The sequence below is a fragment of the Sorex fumeus genome, unplaced genomic scaffold (assembly GCF_029834395.1).
Source record: "Sorex fumeus unplaced genomic scaffold, SorFum_2.1 ptg000013l, whole genome shotgun sequence".
Taxonomy (NCBI): domain Eukaryota; kingdom Metazoa; phylum Chordata; class Mammalia; order Eulipotyphla; family Soricidae; genus Sorex; species Sorex fumeus.
Genome location: NW_026606070.1, coordinates 12,615,727 through 12,634,319, shown reverse-complemented (window position 1 = coordinate 12,634,319; position 18,593 = coordinate 12,615,727). Strand labels below are relative to the sequence as shown.

At 47.4% G+C, this 18,593-nt stretch overlaps 2 protein-coding genes across 5 annotated transcripts in view; one reads left to right on the top strand and one right to left on the bottom strand.

Annotated features, from left to right (window-relative positions):
- The window catches only part of G3BP2 (G3BP stress granule assembly factor 2), an 88,212-nt gene extending 74,026 nt beyond the window's left edge, over positions 1–14,186 (bottom strand). Inside the window, exon 1 of the mRNA XM_056111226.1 lies at positions 14,062–14,186. The gene's annotated coding sequence lies outside the window, so the exon portion shown is untranslated. The remainder of the gene's footprint in view (positions 1–14,061) is intronic.
- Positions 14,187–14,461: 275 nt separating this feature from the next.
- Positions 14,462–18,593, top strand: part of USO1 (USO1 vesicle transport factor) — an 82,945-nt gene continuing 78,813 nt past the window's right edge. For all 4 annotated transcript variants that reach the window (XM_056111115.1, XM_056111114.1, XM_056111113.1 and 1 more), the window contains exon 1: positions 14,462–14,703. In XM_056111115.1, coding sequence (XP_055967090.1) covers positions 14,638–14,703 — 66 coding nt within the window. In that variant the 5' untranslated portion in view covers positions 14,462–14,637. The remainder of the gene's footprint in view (positions 14,704–18,593) is intronic.

The window sequence follows — 18,593 nt, the reverse complement described above, 5'->3', positions numbered from 1 at the left end:
GCCACAATTTTAAGGACAGCACCCTACCTGCTGTACTAACTGTCCAGACCCTCACTGACTTGTTTTATTTATTTATTTATTTATTTATTTATTTATTTTTGGCTTTTTGGGTCACACCCGGTGGTGCTCAGGGGTTACTGCTGGCCCTGCACTCAGGAATTACACCTGGCGGTGCTCAGGGGACCATATGGGATGCTGGGAATCGAAACCGGGCTGACCGGGTGCAAGGTAAACGCCCTACCCGCTGTGCTATTGCTCCAGCCCCTCACTGACTTGTTTTAAATGGTATGAATTTAAGGGAGAGGTAGGGGGAACTCCCAGTCAGTGCTCTGGGGGCCTTACCAGGCCAGGGGTTCAGTGAAAGGGCTTGTACACACAAAGCTGTCCCAGCACTGCAATACTGGGGATCCCTGGATACCTCACTGGTAATCAGGGACTCCAGGGCTGCCCCCAGCAATGCTCAGAGGACAGTGTGTTGCCAGAAATCAACCCTGACTCCACATGCCAGGCACATAACCTAATCAATGTACCATCTTCCGGCCCCAAATAGTAAAAATCTTAAACTTAAAAAAAGACAAAGACAGCCGCCATCCAAATCGCATGTCCTATCCTGGAAGGGAGCATAACATGACACTCGTCATAACCATGCTGCTGGATCTTGTGCCAGGCTGTTTCACTCAGGGAGCCCCGGAGGGGAGCAGGTGAGAACCCTCCCTACCCCAACAGACCCAGCTCTGGCAGCCTTCAGAACCCAGCCACTGCCAGCTCACGGCGGCTCTTCACATGCTCGGGCAGAGCATCACCCATGAGTTAATCCATTCCTGGAACACATGGCTGCATTTGTGGCCGCATGATACTGCAAACCACACACCCTACCCATACACCAAGATTACCACACCACATTTGACAGGATTCAAAGTAGGAGGTAACCAATCTTAGAAGGGAAATATACTTTTTTTTTTTTACAGATACAGACATATACATATATATATAAAGCACACAAGGGTCAACCTTTGACAACATGTTCGTGATTTCTTATAGAAGAAATACAACAATCTTCACACTCCTCTAAGGATACTTTTTTAAATAGCATTTTCAGCTGTTTTTCATAATGAACAATACAAAATATATTATTTCGGTTCTGCTTTGGGGCAGGGATTGGGGTTCCGGATAGAAACACCTGAAATATGGTGGTGGGAAGGTGTAATGATGGTGGGATTGCTGTTTGAATATTAAATGTAACCAAATATTGTGAACTACTTTATTTTTTTTTAAAAAAAGACAAGGATTGAGGATGGAAGAAGGTTCAAAGGGCCAGAGAGCATGCTCTGTATGCAGGGTTGCCCAGGGTGGTAACCCTGAAGCAAGGCGAATGGCCCCTGAGCACTGCTGGGAACACCTAATCTCCCTGCAGCACCGTCCCCACCCCCCACAAATGAAGCACCTAAAAATACACAGTCTTGAGGCCGGAGCGATAGGACAGAGGCTGGGCATTTGCCTTGCACTGGGGTTCAGTCCAGGTGTGACCCCTGCCAGGTGTGACCCCTGAGCACAGAGCCAGAAGTTAGCCCTGGGTGTGCCCGAATCTCTTCATGCCCCTACCCTCATCCCTGATACACAAAGGTCCTGAGTTGTACTCTCCATGAAATAAACACCAATTCCAGTCATTTAGCTCTGGTCTGGATGACAGTACCCTCCTGGGAGATGATGGGCTGTGACAATGAGCCACCGGGACCTGGGTTTCTGGTCAATACAATTCGTGTACTTGGGAGGATGCTGAGTTATCAGAACGTGGGCTGGGTGGGAGTCAGGCTGGGCTTCAGGACTCCTGCTCTGGGAGGCCAGGGTGAATGAGTGGGGGGAGGGCGGAAAGCCGACACTCCTCCAGGGTGCTGTCCCCAAGGTCCCGGGCCAGGCAGTATCCGGGAACAGGCTGGTCTCAGCAGGGACTTCTCCCCGCGGTCTGTGCTCATGACCTTCTCATCTTCCGTTTCTCTGCCACGCCATCCAACACGGCTGGCAAAGAATTTTGTCTGCACCCCAATTCCCTTTTTCCTCAAACCACCTGCCAGTCTGGGAGTCTCCAGCTACCCTCTGTGGATGGATGAGCCCACACAACTCCCTGCCTCATGGAGTCAGAAGGCCAGGCCTCACGAGGAACCAGAGGGCCCTTGGGAGGGGCGGGCCGGCTATGGAAAGTCCTGGCCCGCGACTCGATACAACAAGAGCTGAGGTATGGAAGCACCAGGGGACTTGAAATCCTGCCTGTGGAACAGGAAACCAAACAGAATTGATAATGGGATGGCTGGGGGAAGCCCCCAGCCCCCCTGTCTCTCCCTCCCCCCCACTTCCCTCTCACCCCTTCTCTCTATTTCTCTCTCTCCTTCCTCCCTCTCTCCCCCTCCTCTCTCTCTCTCTCTCTCTCTTTTTTTTTGGGGGGGGGGTCACACCTGGCGACGCTCAGGGGTTACTCCTGGCTCTGCACTCAGGAATTACTCCTGGCAGTGCTCAGGGGACCATATGGGATGCTGAGAATCGAACCCGGGTCGGCCATGTGCAAGGCAGATGTCCCACCCACTGTGCTATTGCTCCAGCCCCCCTCCTCTCTCTTTCTCTCTCCCTCCCTCTCTCCCTCCCTCCCTCCCTCCCTCCCTCCCTGTCCTCTCTCTCTCTCTCCCCGCCCCCCCCCCACCCCCGCCAGCTCCCTTTCCCCCCACATGCTCCCTGGACTCTCCCTCTTCCCAAACCTCAGGCTCAGGTAGGCTGTGCACCTGGGACTGGCCCAGTAGAGGCAGGGCACGGGAGGCCTGACAGGGCCAAATCACAGGCAGGGGGACGGGGCTCTGATGTCCAAGAAAGTTCAGGTTCAAGCAGGCCTTGTAGGTCTGGTAGGGACAAGGTGCTGAGCACAGGGCTTGCACCCACGGGCATGTGGCCCTGGCAGGAGACCGAGGAAAGCGTGCAGGGGGCCGAGACAGCAGCGCAGAGATGGGTGATGTCGTTCTCGGGTCAAGGAGAGGCCTGGGAATCTGGAGAGGGACCTGGACACAGGGACTTTATCTGTGCAATAAACTCTCACTTTGACTCTACCGAGTTTTGTACACACATCTTTCATACGATTCTCAAGAACCCACCAGCGCAGGGCAATCCGCTTTCGAGCTAACGGCCTGAGGGTTTCTGCCTTGAGTGATTTCAAGACACTGGCTGGAGAGTGACCCTGCATAGTCCACTCCCCACATATAATCAATGGGGCCAGAGACTCAGGCACATGAGACAGCCCAGCTGCAACGTGCTCCAGGAGCAGGGCTTGGAGGTGAAGGTGACCGTGACTGTAATAAATCAGCTTAAGTGTCCGTGGAATCTTGGCATTAGCCAATCAAGTGCACTTCAAAGGCTCTGGCCGAGCGGCGGGTGGGACAGAAGAAAGTTCAGCCCTGTCCTGGCTGCTCAGGATCTGTTTGTTCAGCTCACAGGGAGGAGACGGCAAAAGGGATGGAGGAGAGGTGACAGTGACATTCCACAGGGGCCAAGAGCGCCACAGCCTGGAGCTGAGGAATCAGCTCCTCGAGAGTTTTAGAAAGAAACATCCACAGGAAAGGAAAACGAAAATTTCTTTTTTTTTTTCCTTCTCTTTTTTGGTCACACCCAGCGATGCACAGGGACTCATGCACTCAGGAATTACTCCTGGCAGTCCTCGGGGACCATACGGGATGCTGGGGACATAACCCAGGTCTGCGGCATGCAAGGCAAATGCCCTACCCACTGTGCTATCACTCCAGCCCTGGAAAGCAAAATTTTCCAATTTAAATGTTCTTAAATAAACAATTTTGTTAATGTTTTATAATAAAACACGCCTGAACTGTGCTGCAAGTCAAAAGACCTATGACTTTTAGCTTTAGTAGCAAATATAAACACAAAATTGTAAAGTTACTTTTATTTATTTGTTTGGTTTTTGGGTCACACCCGCGGTGCTCAGGGCTTATTCTGACTCGGAGCTCAGGAATCACTCACTCCTGGAGGTGCTTGGGGGAATCATACGGGCTGGTAGGAGTCAAACCTAGGTCAGACACGTGCAAAACCCTACCTGCTGTACTCTGGTGCCCCGTAAAATACTTTCAGTGAGTAATATAATGTGATGTCTTTGAAAATTTGTTTTTTTTTGGGGGGGGTTGTGGGCAGAGCAACATAACAGAACATTTTATCCCATATACTTTAATATAAAAATAAACAGCTTTCCAGCTGGAAAATACTGTTATTAAAAATTAGTATGGTCGGGAACAGAGCAGAGGATTAAATTGCTGGAGTTGCATGTTGCCAACCTGAATTCAGCCACAGTACCATAGTTTCCTGAGCATTGCAGGTGTGGCCCAACCCCTCTGGACCACCTGAAAAAAACTGGTTGGGGCCAGAACAATAGTTTAGCAGATATGGTGCTTTCCTTGCATGCAGCCAACCCAGGTTCGATCTCTGGTATCCCACAAGGTCTCCAGAGCACCTCCTGAATTGATTTCTGAGTATTGAGCCAGGAATTAGCTCTGAACACTGCAAGCAATGGCTTAAAAACAAAACAAAACAAAACAGAACAGGTAAACAGATTAGAGAAACAGCTCAATAGGGTAAGTGCATGCTTTGCACACAGGAGGCCTACGTTTAATCCCTACTACCACATAGTTTCTGGAGCATCAGGGGACTGCCCTTACCATAAAGCTGGGAGTAGAACCCTGGGCACTGTTGAGTGTGGTACCAAAAAAAAAAAAAAAACAGAAAACACATTAATGGTAGCAAAGGTTATTTATTTGGTTTTTGGGTCACACCCACAGTGCTAAATGGTAAGCAAAGGTCATAACCTCTCAAAATCTGTATTGCAAATCAAAAGGCCTGAAAGTAGAGAGAGAGTATGGGGGAGATTGTCTGCCATGGAGGCAGGAGAAGGGTTGGAAAGGGGGGGGGGGGTTTACTGGGGACATTGGTGGTGAAGAATGTGCACTGGTGGGGGGATGGGTGTTTGATCATTGCATGATTGAAACTCAAACATGAAAGCTTTGTAACTGTATCTCATGGTGATTCAATAAAAAAATTTAAAATTTAAAATAAAATAAAAAGAAATGGTAGGCAGTCAACTTTGCTAGGGGATATACTAAGTACCTATTGTTCTTCCTAGTTCACAGGCTTTCTCTTGGTACAATATACGCTTTGCTGTCCTGTGAAGGAAGTCCCCACTGCCCAGGTTTGAGCCCAAACGCTTTGAGTTGAAGACACCCACTGCTTGCTTGAGAGAAGAATGATGAGTCAAGGCCAACCAGAGCATCTCTCAAATCAGCTACACACAAGCACGTGGCCCACTCAGATCCAAGAATTCAGAAGATGACTCTGCAATGGAGAAGGAAGGCATGTTCCCTGGTGATCTAGGACCTGGGAGACAGCAGAACTGCAGCTACCGTCTGTATAGTTCTTGGACAGAGCCACAGAGACTGAAACAGAAAAAAGAACAGGAATACAGAAAGAGTGAAAGCTCAGACCTCGGGAGACGGAGATACTCCAGATGAAGCCCTACCTGAAATAACAGGCCTTTTGGTAACATGATTAAGACTGAGAGAGGTACTAGAGTAGCACAGACCTTTAAATACTCAGTTTTAAGAACCTGGTGTTTGGGGCCAAAGCCATAGTACAGTGGGTTGAGCACTTGCCTAGCACAAGGCAGAAAAGGGTTTGATCCCAGCGCCCAAAATCGTCCCCTGAGTCCTCCAGGAGTGAACCCTGAGTGCAGAGTCAAGCACAGGCCTTGAGCACCACTGGATGTGCTCCAAAAAATTAAAAACTAAGACCCTGATGATACACACCAAAGTAAATCTGTGTCTTCACTCAAAACTTTGCTGAGTACATATAGTTTCTCAGGTACCAAATAAGGGACTAAGCACCTTTCAGGGTATTAACTAAAAGAAACCCAAATACTCAGACTGTGAGGAGGGCGCTATTACTGTTCCTTTCTACAAAGCAGAGCAGAACTCTGAGTCCCGGGCCCCAGAGCACGTGAAACGATAGGGCTATTCCTAGTCCCTGCCTTGGTCACATTTTCTATCTCTGAAACACAATTTTAGCTTTTCACTCCTTTTGTTGAAATAAAAAGGGAAATATAAACAATCACATAGTGGGATAGGAGCCCAGAACCCTCTTTCTTGCAGGAATCTGGGACTTTTCAAAAAGTAATTTGAAAAGTACTTCAGAGACGACACTAAGAAAAGGTGAAAACACCATCTACATCGTGATGAGTAAGAATACAGTGAATGGAGAATGGCAACGTATACTACCGGCTGGACAACCCACAAATCTATTTTCTCATATATGAGATGGTTTATATTGACATACATATTTATGGATCCTGAAAGATAAGAATCCTTTACACTGGTACTGGAGCGATAGCACAGCGGGTAGAGCAATTACCTTGCATGCAGCCAACCTGGGTTCGATTCCCTGGATCCCATATGGTGCCGGAGCACCACCAGGAGTAATTCCTAAGTACAGAGCCAGGAGTAACCCCTGTGCATTGCCGGGTGTGACCCCAAAAAAAAGCAAAAAAAAATTTCTTTTACACTGATTGCCTGGGTGGCTAAGGAGAAGGAGGAGGTACTTCACTATTCCCCTTCAGTCCTTTTCATGTCCACCATGTAACTGTATTATCCATGAAGATGAGGAGGAGGAGGAGGAGGAGAAGAAGGAGGGGGAGAAGAAGGAGGAGGAGGAGGAGGAGAAGTAGGAGGAGAAGGAGGAGGAGGAGCAGAAAACCACTGCATTACTGCTGTGATGGGAAAGCAAGGTAAATTGCCCACTGGAAGGCAGAGGTGGGTTTCCTTGGGGGCTTCTGTCTAATCCAAGACTGTGTTATTTCTCCCACAGATATTTATAGATGACTAAATATTGATTTCTATGGTAGTCCTTAGTGACCAACAAAACAGAATAAAACAGCATGCAAATAAACTTTTCTGATTCACAGTTAAGTCTAAGCAACACTAAAATATCTGCTCTCATGCACTTAAGCTCAAAGTAGGAATGTCCTGACTTGCAGAATTCATTTGCCTATTTACAAGTGACCAAGTGTTGGGGCCAGAGCCATAGCAGAGCGCTGAGAGTTTTGCCTTTGTCTGTGACTGACCTGGGTTCGATCCCCGGCATCCCATTTGGCCCTCTGAGCACCACTAGCAGTGATTCCAAGTTACAAAGCCAGGAGTAACCCCTAAGCACTGCCAGGTGTGTCCTTCTTCACCCCAAAGATAAAGTAAAACAAAGTTTTTTACAAAATATTTCTTTTATTTGTTTTGGTTGTCTTTTGTTTTTGTTTTTGCTTTTTTGGGTCACGGATGCTCAGAGGTTACTCCAGGCTCTGCATTCAGGAATTACTACTGGAGGTGCTTAGGGGACCATATGGGACGCCAGGGACTGAACCCAGGTCGGCCGTGTGCAGCCCTACCTGCTGTACTATCACTCCGGCGCCATTATTATTTATTTTTTTACAAAAATTTTAATTTTTTTTGCTTTCTGGGTCATACCTGGCGATGCACAGGGGTTACTCCTGGCTCTGCACTCAGGAATTGCTCTGGTGGTGCTCAGGGGACCATATGGGATGCCGGAAACGAACGCGGGTTGGACGCGTACAAGGCAAACGCTCTACCCACTGTACTATCGCTCCAGCCCACAATTTTTTTAAATAAAAATAAAAAAATAAATAAAAGCGGCCAAGTGTTTACCATGAGTCAGATATTGAGGATATTAAACACCCCATCACCACCTCGCAACACCCACCTCAGCAACACATACAGGATAAAGCAATTTACAAAAGGGCTAGAACCCCTATCTTTATGGGGCTACATTTTGGTATGGGAGTGGGGAGAAAGACCAGAAGCAAGATAGAGATGAAAAACAGAGGGCTGGGGAGATAGTACAGGGATTCCAGTGTCTAGCTGGCACACACCCAACCCCGACGCAATCCCCTATATCACCAGTCGAAGCCCCGAGCACTGCCAGACTGGCCCTAGGGTCCAGGCCCTACGGACTCTGAGCAGAGCTAAAGCCTCATGGCCCAGCTTTCATCTGTCCAGCCTGCTTGGCCACGATTCATCAGGATGGCCCTGGAACCCCAGAGAACTGCTTGGGATTCCCCCACCCTCACCCCCGCAAAAAAAAAAATAGATATAAATTACATAGTCCATAGTGCATAGACCTGGAGGCACGTTTTCCCATATAAATTTGAAACTAGGACGTAGCACTCCCATTGTTCATCGATTTGCTCGAGCGGGCACCAGTAATGTCTCACAACAAATTGTGAGACTTGTTATTACTGTGTTTGGCATATTGAATACATCACGGGTAGCTTGCCAGGCTTTGCCGTGTAGGCTAGATACTCTCGGTAGCTTGCCAGGCTCTCTGAGAGAAGCAGAGGAATCGAACTTGGGTGGGTTGCGTGCAAGGCAAACACCCTATCCGCTAGGATGTATCATTCCAGCCCCACTAGGATGTATCTTTTGGTAATGACACCATAAGAGGCAGTGTTTTGATAGTCTCTCTTTCTTGGAGGTATGTATCTGATAGAAAATGAAAGTATGAATGAAAAGCGAGAAGAGAATGAAGTCAAGGGCTTCAGTTATACCAGCGATATGAGTGAGGGATAGAGCCAGATATCCAAAACACACACTCAACAAAACTGAAAATATGAGACCTACTGACAACCACTGAAATTCTGTAAATGTACCTGTCAAGTTGACAGGTGAGGGTGGAGAGGGGTTTGGGGCGGGGAGGGTGTCTGGGAACACTGGTAGAGGATTGACACTGGTGGAGGGGTTGGTGTTAAATTATTGTATGCCTAAAACTCAAGTATCGGTAACTGTATAAATCATGGCACTTTAATGAAAAAGTTTTTTAAAGAAAAAAAAAAGAAAATAGGTAGGAAAACTAACCAGGTAGGAAAACTAATAGGTAGGAAAACTAAACTATCAGGCTGGTCCCTGAGCACAGCGAGAATGATTCCTGAGCAGGAGCACAGAGTTAGAAGAGCTGGAGGGTGGTCCAAACACCACAATCACCAACACCAACACCATCACCAACACCAGAACCCCAAACAACCCCAGACTGCTAAGTGCCAAGCAGAGCAGAGGAAGGCCGACCGGAAGGCTGCAGTTCCAGGGAGGGCAGACCTAGGAAACGTTTGCATGAACTTAAATAAGATGGAGGATGAGTCATTCCTCCCTGTGGGCCATGCAAACGCAGGGAAGAGCAGGTATCAAGATCCTAAAGGAAAAGCAGTTCTCTGGAACACAGGAAGCCACCGTGGCTAAAGCAGAGGGACTGCAAAGGGAGAAAGGTCAGAGAAAGAGGGCTCGGATGACTTAGCGGCTAGAAGGCTACCCACCACCTGGTGACGGTCACTGTCGCAAGGGGAGCAGGAGAGGACGTGTGGGAGCGCCAGGCTTGTGAGCCGGACGGCCAGCTTACACTCCAGCACCTGCTCTTCCTAGCAGTGGAATGAAGGTCAACGGACTGTGTCAGTCTGGGAACTTGAATAGCCTCTTCATGAGTATCAATTTATTTCGCAGAGTATTGCTTCACAAATGGATAATATTTGTATCAACAATGAGCCCAGACACTGATTTTCTACTACCTGAGTACTAGAAAACAGGGATATGAAGACTATCCATATGCAAATAGCACCTCTACTGGGCCTCCTAAATAGGCATAATCAACATTCCAGACCATCTACCATCCCCCAGGCCCCAAACTATCTTCTGCAATATTTCAGTGTTATTGCTGACTTTTTTTTTCTTTTTCGGTCACACCCGGCGATACACAGGGGTTACTCCTGGCTCTGCACTCAGGAATTACCCCTGGCAGTGCTCAGGGGACCATAAGGGATGCTGGGAATTGAACCTGGGTCGGCCGCGTGCAAGGCAAACGCCCTATCCGCTGTGCTATTGCTCCAGCCCCTGTTTTTATTTTGGGACTATGAGGAGGGAGAGGAACATATTCAATCAAGAATGCTGGCTTCTCTGGAGGTGCGGAAGGGCATTTCCAGGGGTAACCCGTAAAACAGAAGAAAGGAATTATATACCCCAAATTGAGATGTGGGAGACCTCAGAATGGGGGTGTGTCTAAAAGCTATTTTATTTAACTGGCAAATAACATTTAACATGAAATCTGCTCTTTTATATATTTTTTAACTGGGGGCCACGGGGGCATCACTGAGGGTGGAGGAGGCAGGCAGTGACAGGAATCAAACTCAGGGCCTTGCCCATGTGAGTCACCATGCATTTGAACCATTTCCTGACCCTCCAAGCAGTTCAAGAAAATGATTTCAAAGCAAGGAATGTTATGGGCTGAAAAGACAGACAGCAAGTACTTGTCTTGCAAGCAGCTGACCCAAACTCAATTCCTGGCACCATATAGGGTCCCCTGAGGGTTGCCAAAAGTGATCCCTGAGCTAAAAGTAAGACTTGAGCACAGATGTGCCCCACAAACAAACAAACAAACAAAAACCCTTAATCTGAAGCAAAGAATTTTGCCAGTATTTCTTTGTCAGGTAGTTTTAGAAAAGGTTAATTTCACTTATCCATGTTAATGTCAGATTATGGATTTTTAATGATTTGTGGAAATTTCTTCCTGAATGTTTAGATTTGGAAGTCTAATGCCAGAAGATAGGTTGTCATAATGTTTGCACTTCCTTCATTTAAAAAAAGGATCCTTCATGTAAAAGGGTTATGCTAGATGATTAAAAGGCACAAACAGAACCATGGTCCCTGATTTTCCTCCATTGGCAGGAGTGGGATTTTAACTTTTTCTCTAAAATACTGTAGCACTGTCCTCCCGTTGTTCATCGATTTTGCTCGTGCGGGCACCAGGAATGGCTCACAACAAATTGTGAGACTTGTTGTTACTGCTTTTGGCATATAGGATATGTCAGGGGGAGCTTGCCAGGCTTTGCTGTGCGGGTGAGATACTCTCTGTAGCTTGCTGGGCTCTCAAGAAGGGCAGAGGAATTGAATCTGGGTCGGCGCATGCAAGGCAAATGCCCTACCCGCTGTGCTATTGCTCCAGCCTGTTCTCTAAAATAAGAGATGTATTTCATGCTCATTCCACAGTCTGATGCCTCTGCTCCTCTTTTACATCCATTTGGGGATAGAATTAACCACTGAACCCCTCAGCTTTTTGGGGTTTGGAGTATCAAGGAGCCTGGCCCCTTTCCTGATATCAGACAGACAACACTGGATGGCGGGAATCAGAAATTAAGGGGGTTCCCCTCCTCTTCTCTGTACCCATGGGATACTGAAGACCACAGCACCCCACTAATGGGCTATAATAATCACCAAAATTTAAAGCAGGGCATTTTGAATGGTTGGTGCCTTAAAACCACTTTGCTAAAACGTCTCACTCTGTTTTTCTATTACCAAATAGTCCCTGTGGTAGCCCTGCATGAGCTCAGAGGCTCGACCCAGTGTCCCAAGGGATACTGGAGTGGGACACTGGGAAGTAGCAAGAAGAGCTCTGAATGGGGTGGATTTAGGGACGGTGTAAGATTTCTGTACACGTTTCTTGGTAATGAAAACATTTAGGAGCAGAGAGAGCAGGGAGATTAAGACATGCCTTGCATGCAGCCACCCCGGTTAGATCCCCAGCATCACGTGGTGCCCCCAAACATCCCTGTAACAAAATGCCCCTTGGCAACTATCGAAAGCAAATAGCAAGGGCCTATTTTTATTTTTTTTAATTTTTATTAGTGAAACACCATGCGGTACAGTTGTAGACTTACAAATTTTTGTGCTTGGGTTTCGATTATACAATGATCAAATACCCATCCCTCCATCAGTGCCCATTTCCCACCACCATGGATCCCAGTATCCCTCCCACATCCCATACCCCCATCCCACCCTGCCTCTCTGGCAGGGCATTCCCTTTTGTTCTCTCTCTCTTTTTGGGTGTTGTGGTTTGCAAAAGAGGCAATGGGTGGCAATCATGTTTGGTCTATAGTCTACTTTCAGCATGCTTCTCCCATCCTGGGAAGATCCTCCCAACACCCTTTATTTGGTGCTCCCTTCTCTATCTGAGCTGCCTTTTCCCCTAGCATGAGCAGCTGGCCTTCAAGCCATGGAGCAAACCTTCTTGTACTATCTTGACTATGCAAAGGCCTATTTTCAAAGCTGAGTCAATGTGGGGCAAACACTTGGCTACGTTTTGAATATTTTTGCTTTTCTGGGACCACACCTGGTGTTGCTCTAGGTTTGCTCCTGGTTCTGTGCTCAGGGATCAGTCCTTATGATGCTGTGGACTGGTGCTGGGGCATAGTATTGGGTGCTGGGATTGGAATCTGTGTCTGCCAGGTGCAAGGCAAGCGCTATACCTGCTATACTATCATGCCGGCCCCAAGACACACTATTTTTAGCCAATATGATCCCCATCATCTCCAAGTCTACTGACATATAATGGCATTAAGGGAAGAATTTTTACCACAGTCTTTGTACTATGTGTCACCTACTATTTCCACATCACAGATGAAAAACGAACCTTCCTCTTCAGCACAAGTCATATACCCTTTGATGTTTTCTTCTCTTATCCCCTAGTATCATTTTTTATGAGACAGTGCTCAGCCAGAAACACAAAATGAATAACAAAGTCCAGCCTTTAATAGTGTCACTTAACAAGCCTTTAGCACATAGTAACTAGGAAGTGCTAGTATACACACACACACACACACACACACACACACACATACATATTTATTTATTTCAGGGAAAGCTTTCAGATGATGCCAGAATTAAACCTTCTTATTGTGGGATGGGGGCAAGAGAGGGGTTTGGGGCCATACTCAGTGGTGCTCAGGGATGATTCCTTGCTCTGTATACTCAAGAATCACCCCAGGCAGGCCACAAGGACCATATGTATACCAGGACTGAACCCAGGGCAGTCACATATAAGAAAATCACCCTGGCTGCTATACTATCTCTCTGACCCCAGAACTAAATCTTAAGAAACTAGCACAAGTTTCCTTGGTGGTAAGGCGGAAGGGGAAAGACATTTGGGAAACAAGGAGGTGGCAGGGGCCAGAACACAGCAGGCCAGGGTGGTAAGCTAAGTTTGGATGATACTATGCAGCGAGAATGAGCAACCACTGGAGGATTTGAAGACGACTAATAGGAACAGATATTGTTGGCTGAAAACTCAGCCAGAGGGAAACCACGGCTTGAATGCAGATGAACTCGTTAGGAAGCTATTATTGCCCTAATCTTGCTGAAAACTGGTGAAATAAAAATATGTCAGAGGCAGGGAAGATGGAGAACCGATGGAGGACCTATTTGAGACAATTTGAGCAATGATACGGCTCAACCACTGGGCATTTTGGGGTGAAATCCAGAGTCTAAGATTTTTTCCGAGCTTCCTTCTTCTAGTCTAGGCAATTATTTGGCCAGTGCTATCATTAAGCATAGCAGGGCGCACAGAAACCGCATACTGATTTTTTTTCCTTGAAGGGAGGTTGGGGAAGATGATGCGACCTTTTGGTGGAGGGTGGAGCATATACCCATGCAGGTATATGAATCAGTTGTCTAGACCCTGCATTCTTTTAGCGGGGGTTAAAGAAATTTTCAAGAGGGATGTGTACCTGGAAATTACATTTCGAGAGGAAAAAGGTCCACTGATTTTTTTTTAAATGACATTTTTCATGTTTAGAAAAGAAATGACACTGATAATACACAGGTACGCCATGCACTAGATGCCAAGCCGATTCCGCAGATCAATTTATTTCCTCTGGTAAGCTAAACGCAGGATTCCATGGGTTTCTTTCTCACACCACTTGTAAATAGCAGAGCACCCAGGGTTTAGATCTAGGAATTCCTTTCAGCAGAAGATGAGAAATGCGCCCTCCCGTGGTAGAGAAATGAGGGGGGGTCTAGCAGCCTTTTTACCACCAAACAAAGACCGGTGAAGAAATGCAATTTCGGGGGTTCAGAAGGCCATCACGCTCCTATGGCTAAAACCCGAAAAAAAAAATCAAAAGAACCCTTCTAGGGTCCGAGACCCCCTTACCTGTCACGTCGACCGAAGGACAATCTCACTTTCGACTCCACAAAACACGATTCCAGATGCGCTCGCCGGCTGCAGGTGCCGACGGGCGGCAATTAAATGCCCGCAAAGCCGAAGCACTAGGGGGGCTGCTTGCCTGCCGCCGAGGCCGGCTTCTACCACGTGGGTGGCGGGGGGCCGGCAGCAGCCACCCGGGTAGGGAGGGAAAGGGGGCGTGTCCCGACACGGGGCGTGGCCTGGCAGTGGGTGGGCCTTGTCTGTGGGCGTGGCCCTGGCGAGCCGGGCGGCGAGCCTCCGCTTCGCCTGCTGGCTCGCTCGCTCTCCGCGTTGCCTTCGCCCTTCGAGCCGCCACGTCATGCCACGTCCGCGCGCATGCGCAGCGCCCCGGCGGCCGGCGGAGGCTGTTTCCGGGCTCCTTGGGACTCTCGCGGCGGCCACCACCAGCGAGTCGGAGGCGGCGGCGGCCGAGGCCGCGGGGTTGCACGGGGCGAGCTCGAGAGGCCCGAGCCGCGGCGCTGAGGGGGAATTCTCTGTTTCGTTTCGCCAAGGGGCCGGGCGAGCCGGTGGCAGCGCGGCGAGATGAATTTCCTACGCGGGGTTATGGGGGGGCAGAGTGCCGGACCTCAGCACACCGAAGCCGAGACGGTGAGAGGACCCGCGACGCCGGGGCCGGGGCCGGGCTGAGACCGGGACGGACGACCTGTGGGAATGTGTATGTTGGGGGGGGGGGTAGTCCCGGAGGTGCCGCCCCGAGCCCCGCCGCGGCCCCCAGGGGACCCGCACGCCCCCCTCCCCGCTCCCGACGCCACCTCAGCCACCTCAGCCACTTCAGCGCCGTCCCCGCCGAGGCGCCTCCTCCCGGCTGTCACAGCAGCCGCGCCCCGCGGCCCCGCGACGCCCGGCGGGTGAGGGGGGGGGGAATCCCCGGGGGTCCCCCACCCCCCACCCCGCCGCCCCGGGAAGGAAGGGACCGATCCCGGGTGGGAGGTGTCCCGACCTCCTGTCCCCTCCTCGTCCCTGCTTCCCGGCGGCCGGCGGGAGCCCTCGGAGCGGGGCCCTGGGGACGGCTGCGACGGCTCGGGGCCACCCAGCTGTTTGCCCCGGGGGGCCGGCGGGCTGGGGGCACCCGGGCCACCTGCCCCTGTCTATCCCGCTGGAGGGAAGCCTGTTCTGCAAGGTGCTCCCGTGCCGGTTTTTATTTTCCCTTTCTTTGCCCAGATCTATGCCATTGGGGAAATAACTCGTTTCGACGACGTTGCATAGATAGGAATCTTTCTCGAGCCAGATTCCCTCTTGGGGACCACCCCCTCCCGACTTTCCCTTCCACTCACCCCAGTGAGAAGCCCCTGAGTCGGTACTCATCGCTGGGGACGAGATTTTGCAGCACCAGTTTCAAATATATATGTGTGTGTGTGTGTGTGTGAAGCGCGCGTGTGTGTGTGTATACATGTACACATGCATATATTGATTAGCCACTGCGAACAGTATTTCAAGATGATCCTTAATTTTAGATTTCGGGTAGAGTTCACTTTGAAGTTGGGTTTGTGTTCTGTTGGAAACGGAGGTGTTGGACCGACCTTTTAAACCCCTTAATAAATGCTTTGAGAAGAAATGGAAAACCTACAGAAAAATGACTGGCATTTAAAATGTAAATTTGGGGTAGTATGGATACACATAACTGGGATGCCTGGGAACAGAGATCCTGTGTTCGGTGTTATTGGGGTCCTGAAGGCATCGTTTGTCAGACTCTTACCTTGTGCGGGTACTGTGTTGAGTTCCTTGTGGTCCATCGTTCTCCTTTAATTCGTAAGAACCCCCGCAGGATCAGGGATAGTAAGTATCCGCGCTCTCCAAATGAAGAAAAGATGCTTGGATTTGAAATACTATGCCCAAGGTCACACAGCTAGCAGTAGAGCCAGGATCCAACCAGGGTTTGCCTTACTTCAGAGCTGTAGCTATCTTGCTCATTTTACTGTTTATGCTTGCATTGCTCTCTGGGAAATCCGGAAATTTAGAGATTATTAAAATTAACTGCAAAGATCTAGATTAGAACTGAAGTTGATTAGAGCAGAACTGATTAGAGCAGAAGTTGAAAACTGGTGAACCTGTTTTCGGTGTTTTCAAGAGTTCGGCATTTTCTCAGCACACATAAAATTAATATCTGGCTTCTCTCATCCTTTCCCACCCACTACAAGTTTCATTACCCTACTAGAGCATCATGCTCCCCCCAGATCACTGTAGTCATAGCCTACCTCAAGCTTTTATTCATTGACTCTACCTCTACCTAATTTTTGAGACACCAAGTTTTTAAGTGTTAATTATTACATTAGAGTTGTTGTTATTATTAGACCTTTACCCTTGCCTTTGCTCTTAATTTGCAAGGGGGTAGTATATAACCTCTGAGTAAAAAGAAATTATTTGCTCCTAAGGAAGCAATGTGGAATAGGGAAGATAATGTGAAATAGAACCAGGCTCTTACTAGGTGCTCAATAAAAGTCTTTTTTTGGGGGGGGAGGGGGGCTTGTTTCTTACAGAATAATTTTGTTGTTGTTCATTTGACTGTGACAATGACTTTTGTTTTTGTTTCTTTTGAACCACACCTGATGGTATTAAAGGCTTACTTCTGACTCTATGCTCAGGGATCACTCCTAGAGTGGCTCAGGGGACCATAGGGGGAGCCTCAGACAGTGCCTTAGCTGTGCCTTGCTCAGCAAGTGCCTTACCTGCTATACGGTATCTCTGGCCCCCATAATGACTTTTGTTGGAAAGACTAACTGTTGAGCATAGAGTTTTAAAGATGAAAGGTCCTTTTTCAGATGATCCATTTTGCAAGTTAGGAACCTAAAGCTCCATAGTAAAGCAATTCACACAAAATTTAGATCTGAGATCAAGTTTTTCAAAGTAAATGGTTTTTGCTCTCATGATTTCACAGTGAAACTTTAGTATCACTTGTGCACATCTGTGTTCAAGTCCTTGTTCTTGCATAACCTGGAGCATGTTCACTCAAAATTGGAAAAGTGATTGGTCTTCTGAGGTTTATTCTGAGTTACAACATAAGTAAAATTCGTTTTACCTTCATTTTATCCGAAGGTATAATAAATATGAGGGATCATGGGCCACTAATTTAGAAGTATTTATAGAGCATCAGTAGAGTGTATAGGATGGTATTAGATGTTTAATTAGTAATTTGATCTGACCTTGATATTCTAGTTGGCAGAGCTTATACGCTTATACTCTCTTGACTTTTACATATCATAATATTTTGGGTTTTTTCCATGTCTGTAAAAAGTAAATTATCTTCATTGAGATTTTCCATCTGCCATGCTTTTTCCCATTTTTTCCCATGGAAAACCTTTTTTTCTGGGGGGTGGGGGGTCCACATCCGGCAATGCTCAGGGGTTACTCCTGGCTCTGGACTCAAGAATTACTCCTGGCGGTGCTCAGGGGACCATATGGGATGCTGAGATTCAAACTATGGTCAGCTGCGTGCAAGGCAAACGCCCTATCTGCTGTGCTATAGTTCCAGCTCCCCGAATACCATTTTTTTAAATCTGAAGTGTACCTTTCCTTTAAAACCATCATCAAGAACTTCATCTTTCTCTCCTCTCCCCCCCTCCCCACCCCACCCCGTACTAAGCTTGATTTTTATCAAAAATACATTGCAGGAAAGGTGCTAGGGCTTGGCTTCAGCACCTCCTAAAGTGAGAAGCATGTGCCCTACCACTGAGCAACATCCCCACCTCGGAATTATGCATCCTTGTGCTTCCTGCCATTTTCTCCATTTGTACTTGTCTCAGCCTTCTGGACTGTAAAGTTTCTTCAGATAGGATTCATATGTATTTTAATTTTTACTTTTTCGTAGTAGGACTCAATAAATATTTGTTAATTATTGCATATGAAAGAAATTGCAGATCTATAATCGTAGCAGTTTACAAATGATTATGTGCTGAAACAGTACCTTTTTTTTTCTTAAGACCATAGGAAACAAAGTTCAGAAATGATTCAAGATGCTTAAGACTTTTTTCCTAAAGGGATTTTTTTAGATTTACCACTGCTTTGATTGCTCACCGGACTTTTCTTGACAAACAAGTATCATTTAAGTGTATGAGAATCATTTATTAATAGTTCAATACCTACCTTTTCATGCTTCTACTTAGCAGTAACTTTGGACTAATATTTTTCAGAGACAAATATTTTTCAGAGACTAATATTTTTCAGTGTTTTCAGAGACAGAGCAATGCGTTTTTATTTGTATCACGTAACAGCCAATTCTATATATTTTGGATATTCAAAACCTAGAATTTTATCATTATGAAGCATTTTATATATTAAACTCAAATATGTTATTAATTTGACTTCTCTTTTTAACTTTAGGTAGAGAAAGGGACCAGTTTTGATAATCAGAGCTTCCTTAGTCCTTTGATGGCTACAAATAGGAGCTCATTATAGTGAAAATTCCATTCTTTGAATGCTTAAATTTTCATCTACCTTCAACTAATACCTTTTATAAAAGCTAGTTTCTTGAAAATTTCCAG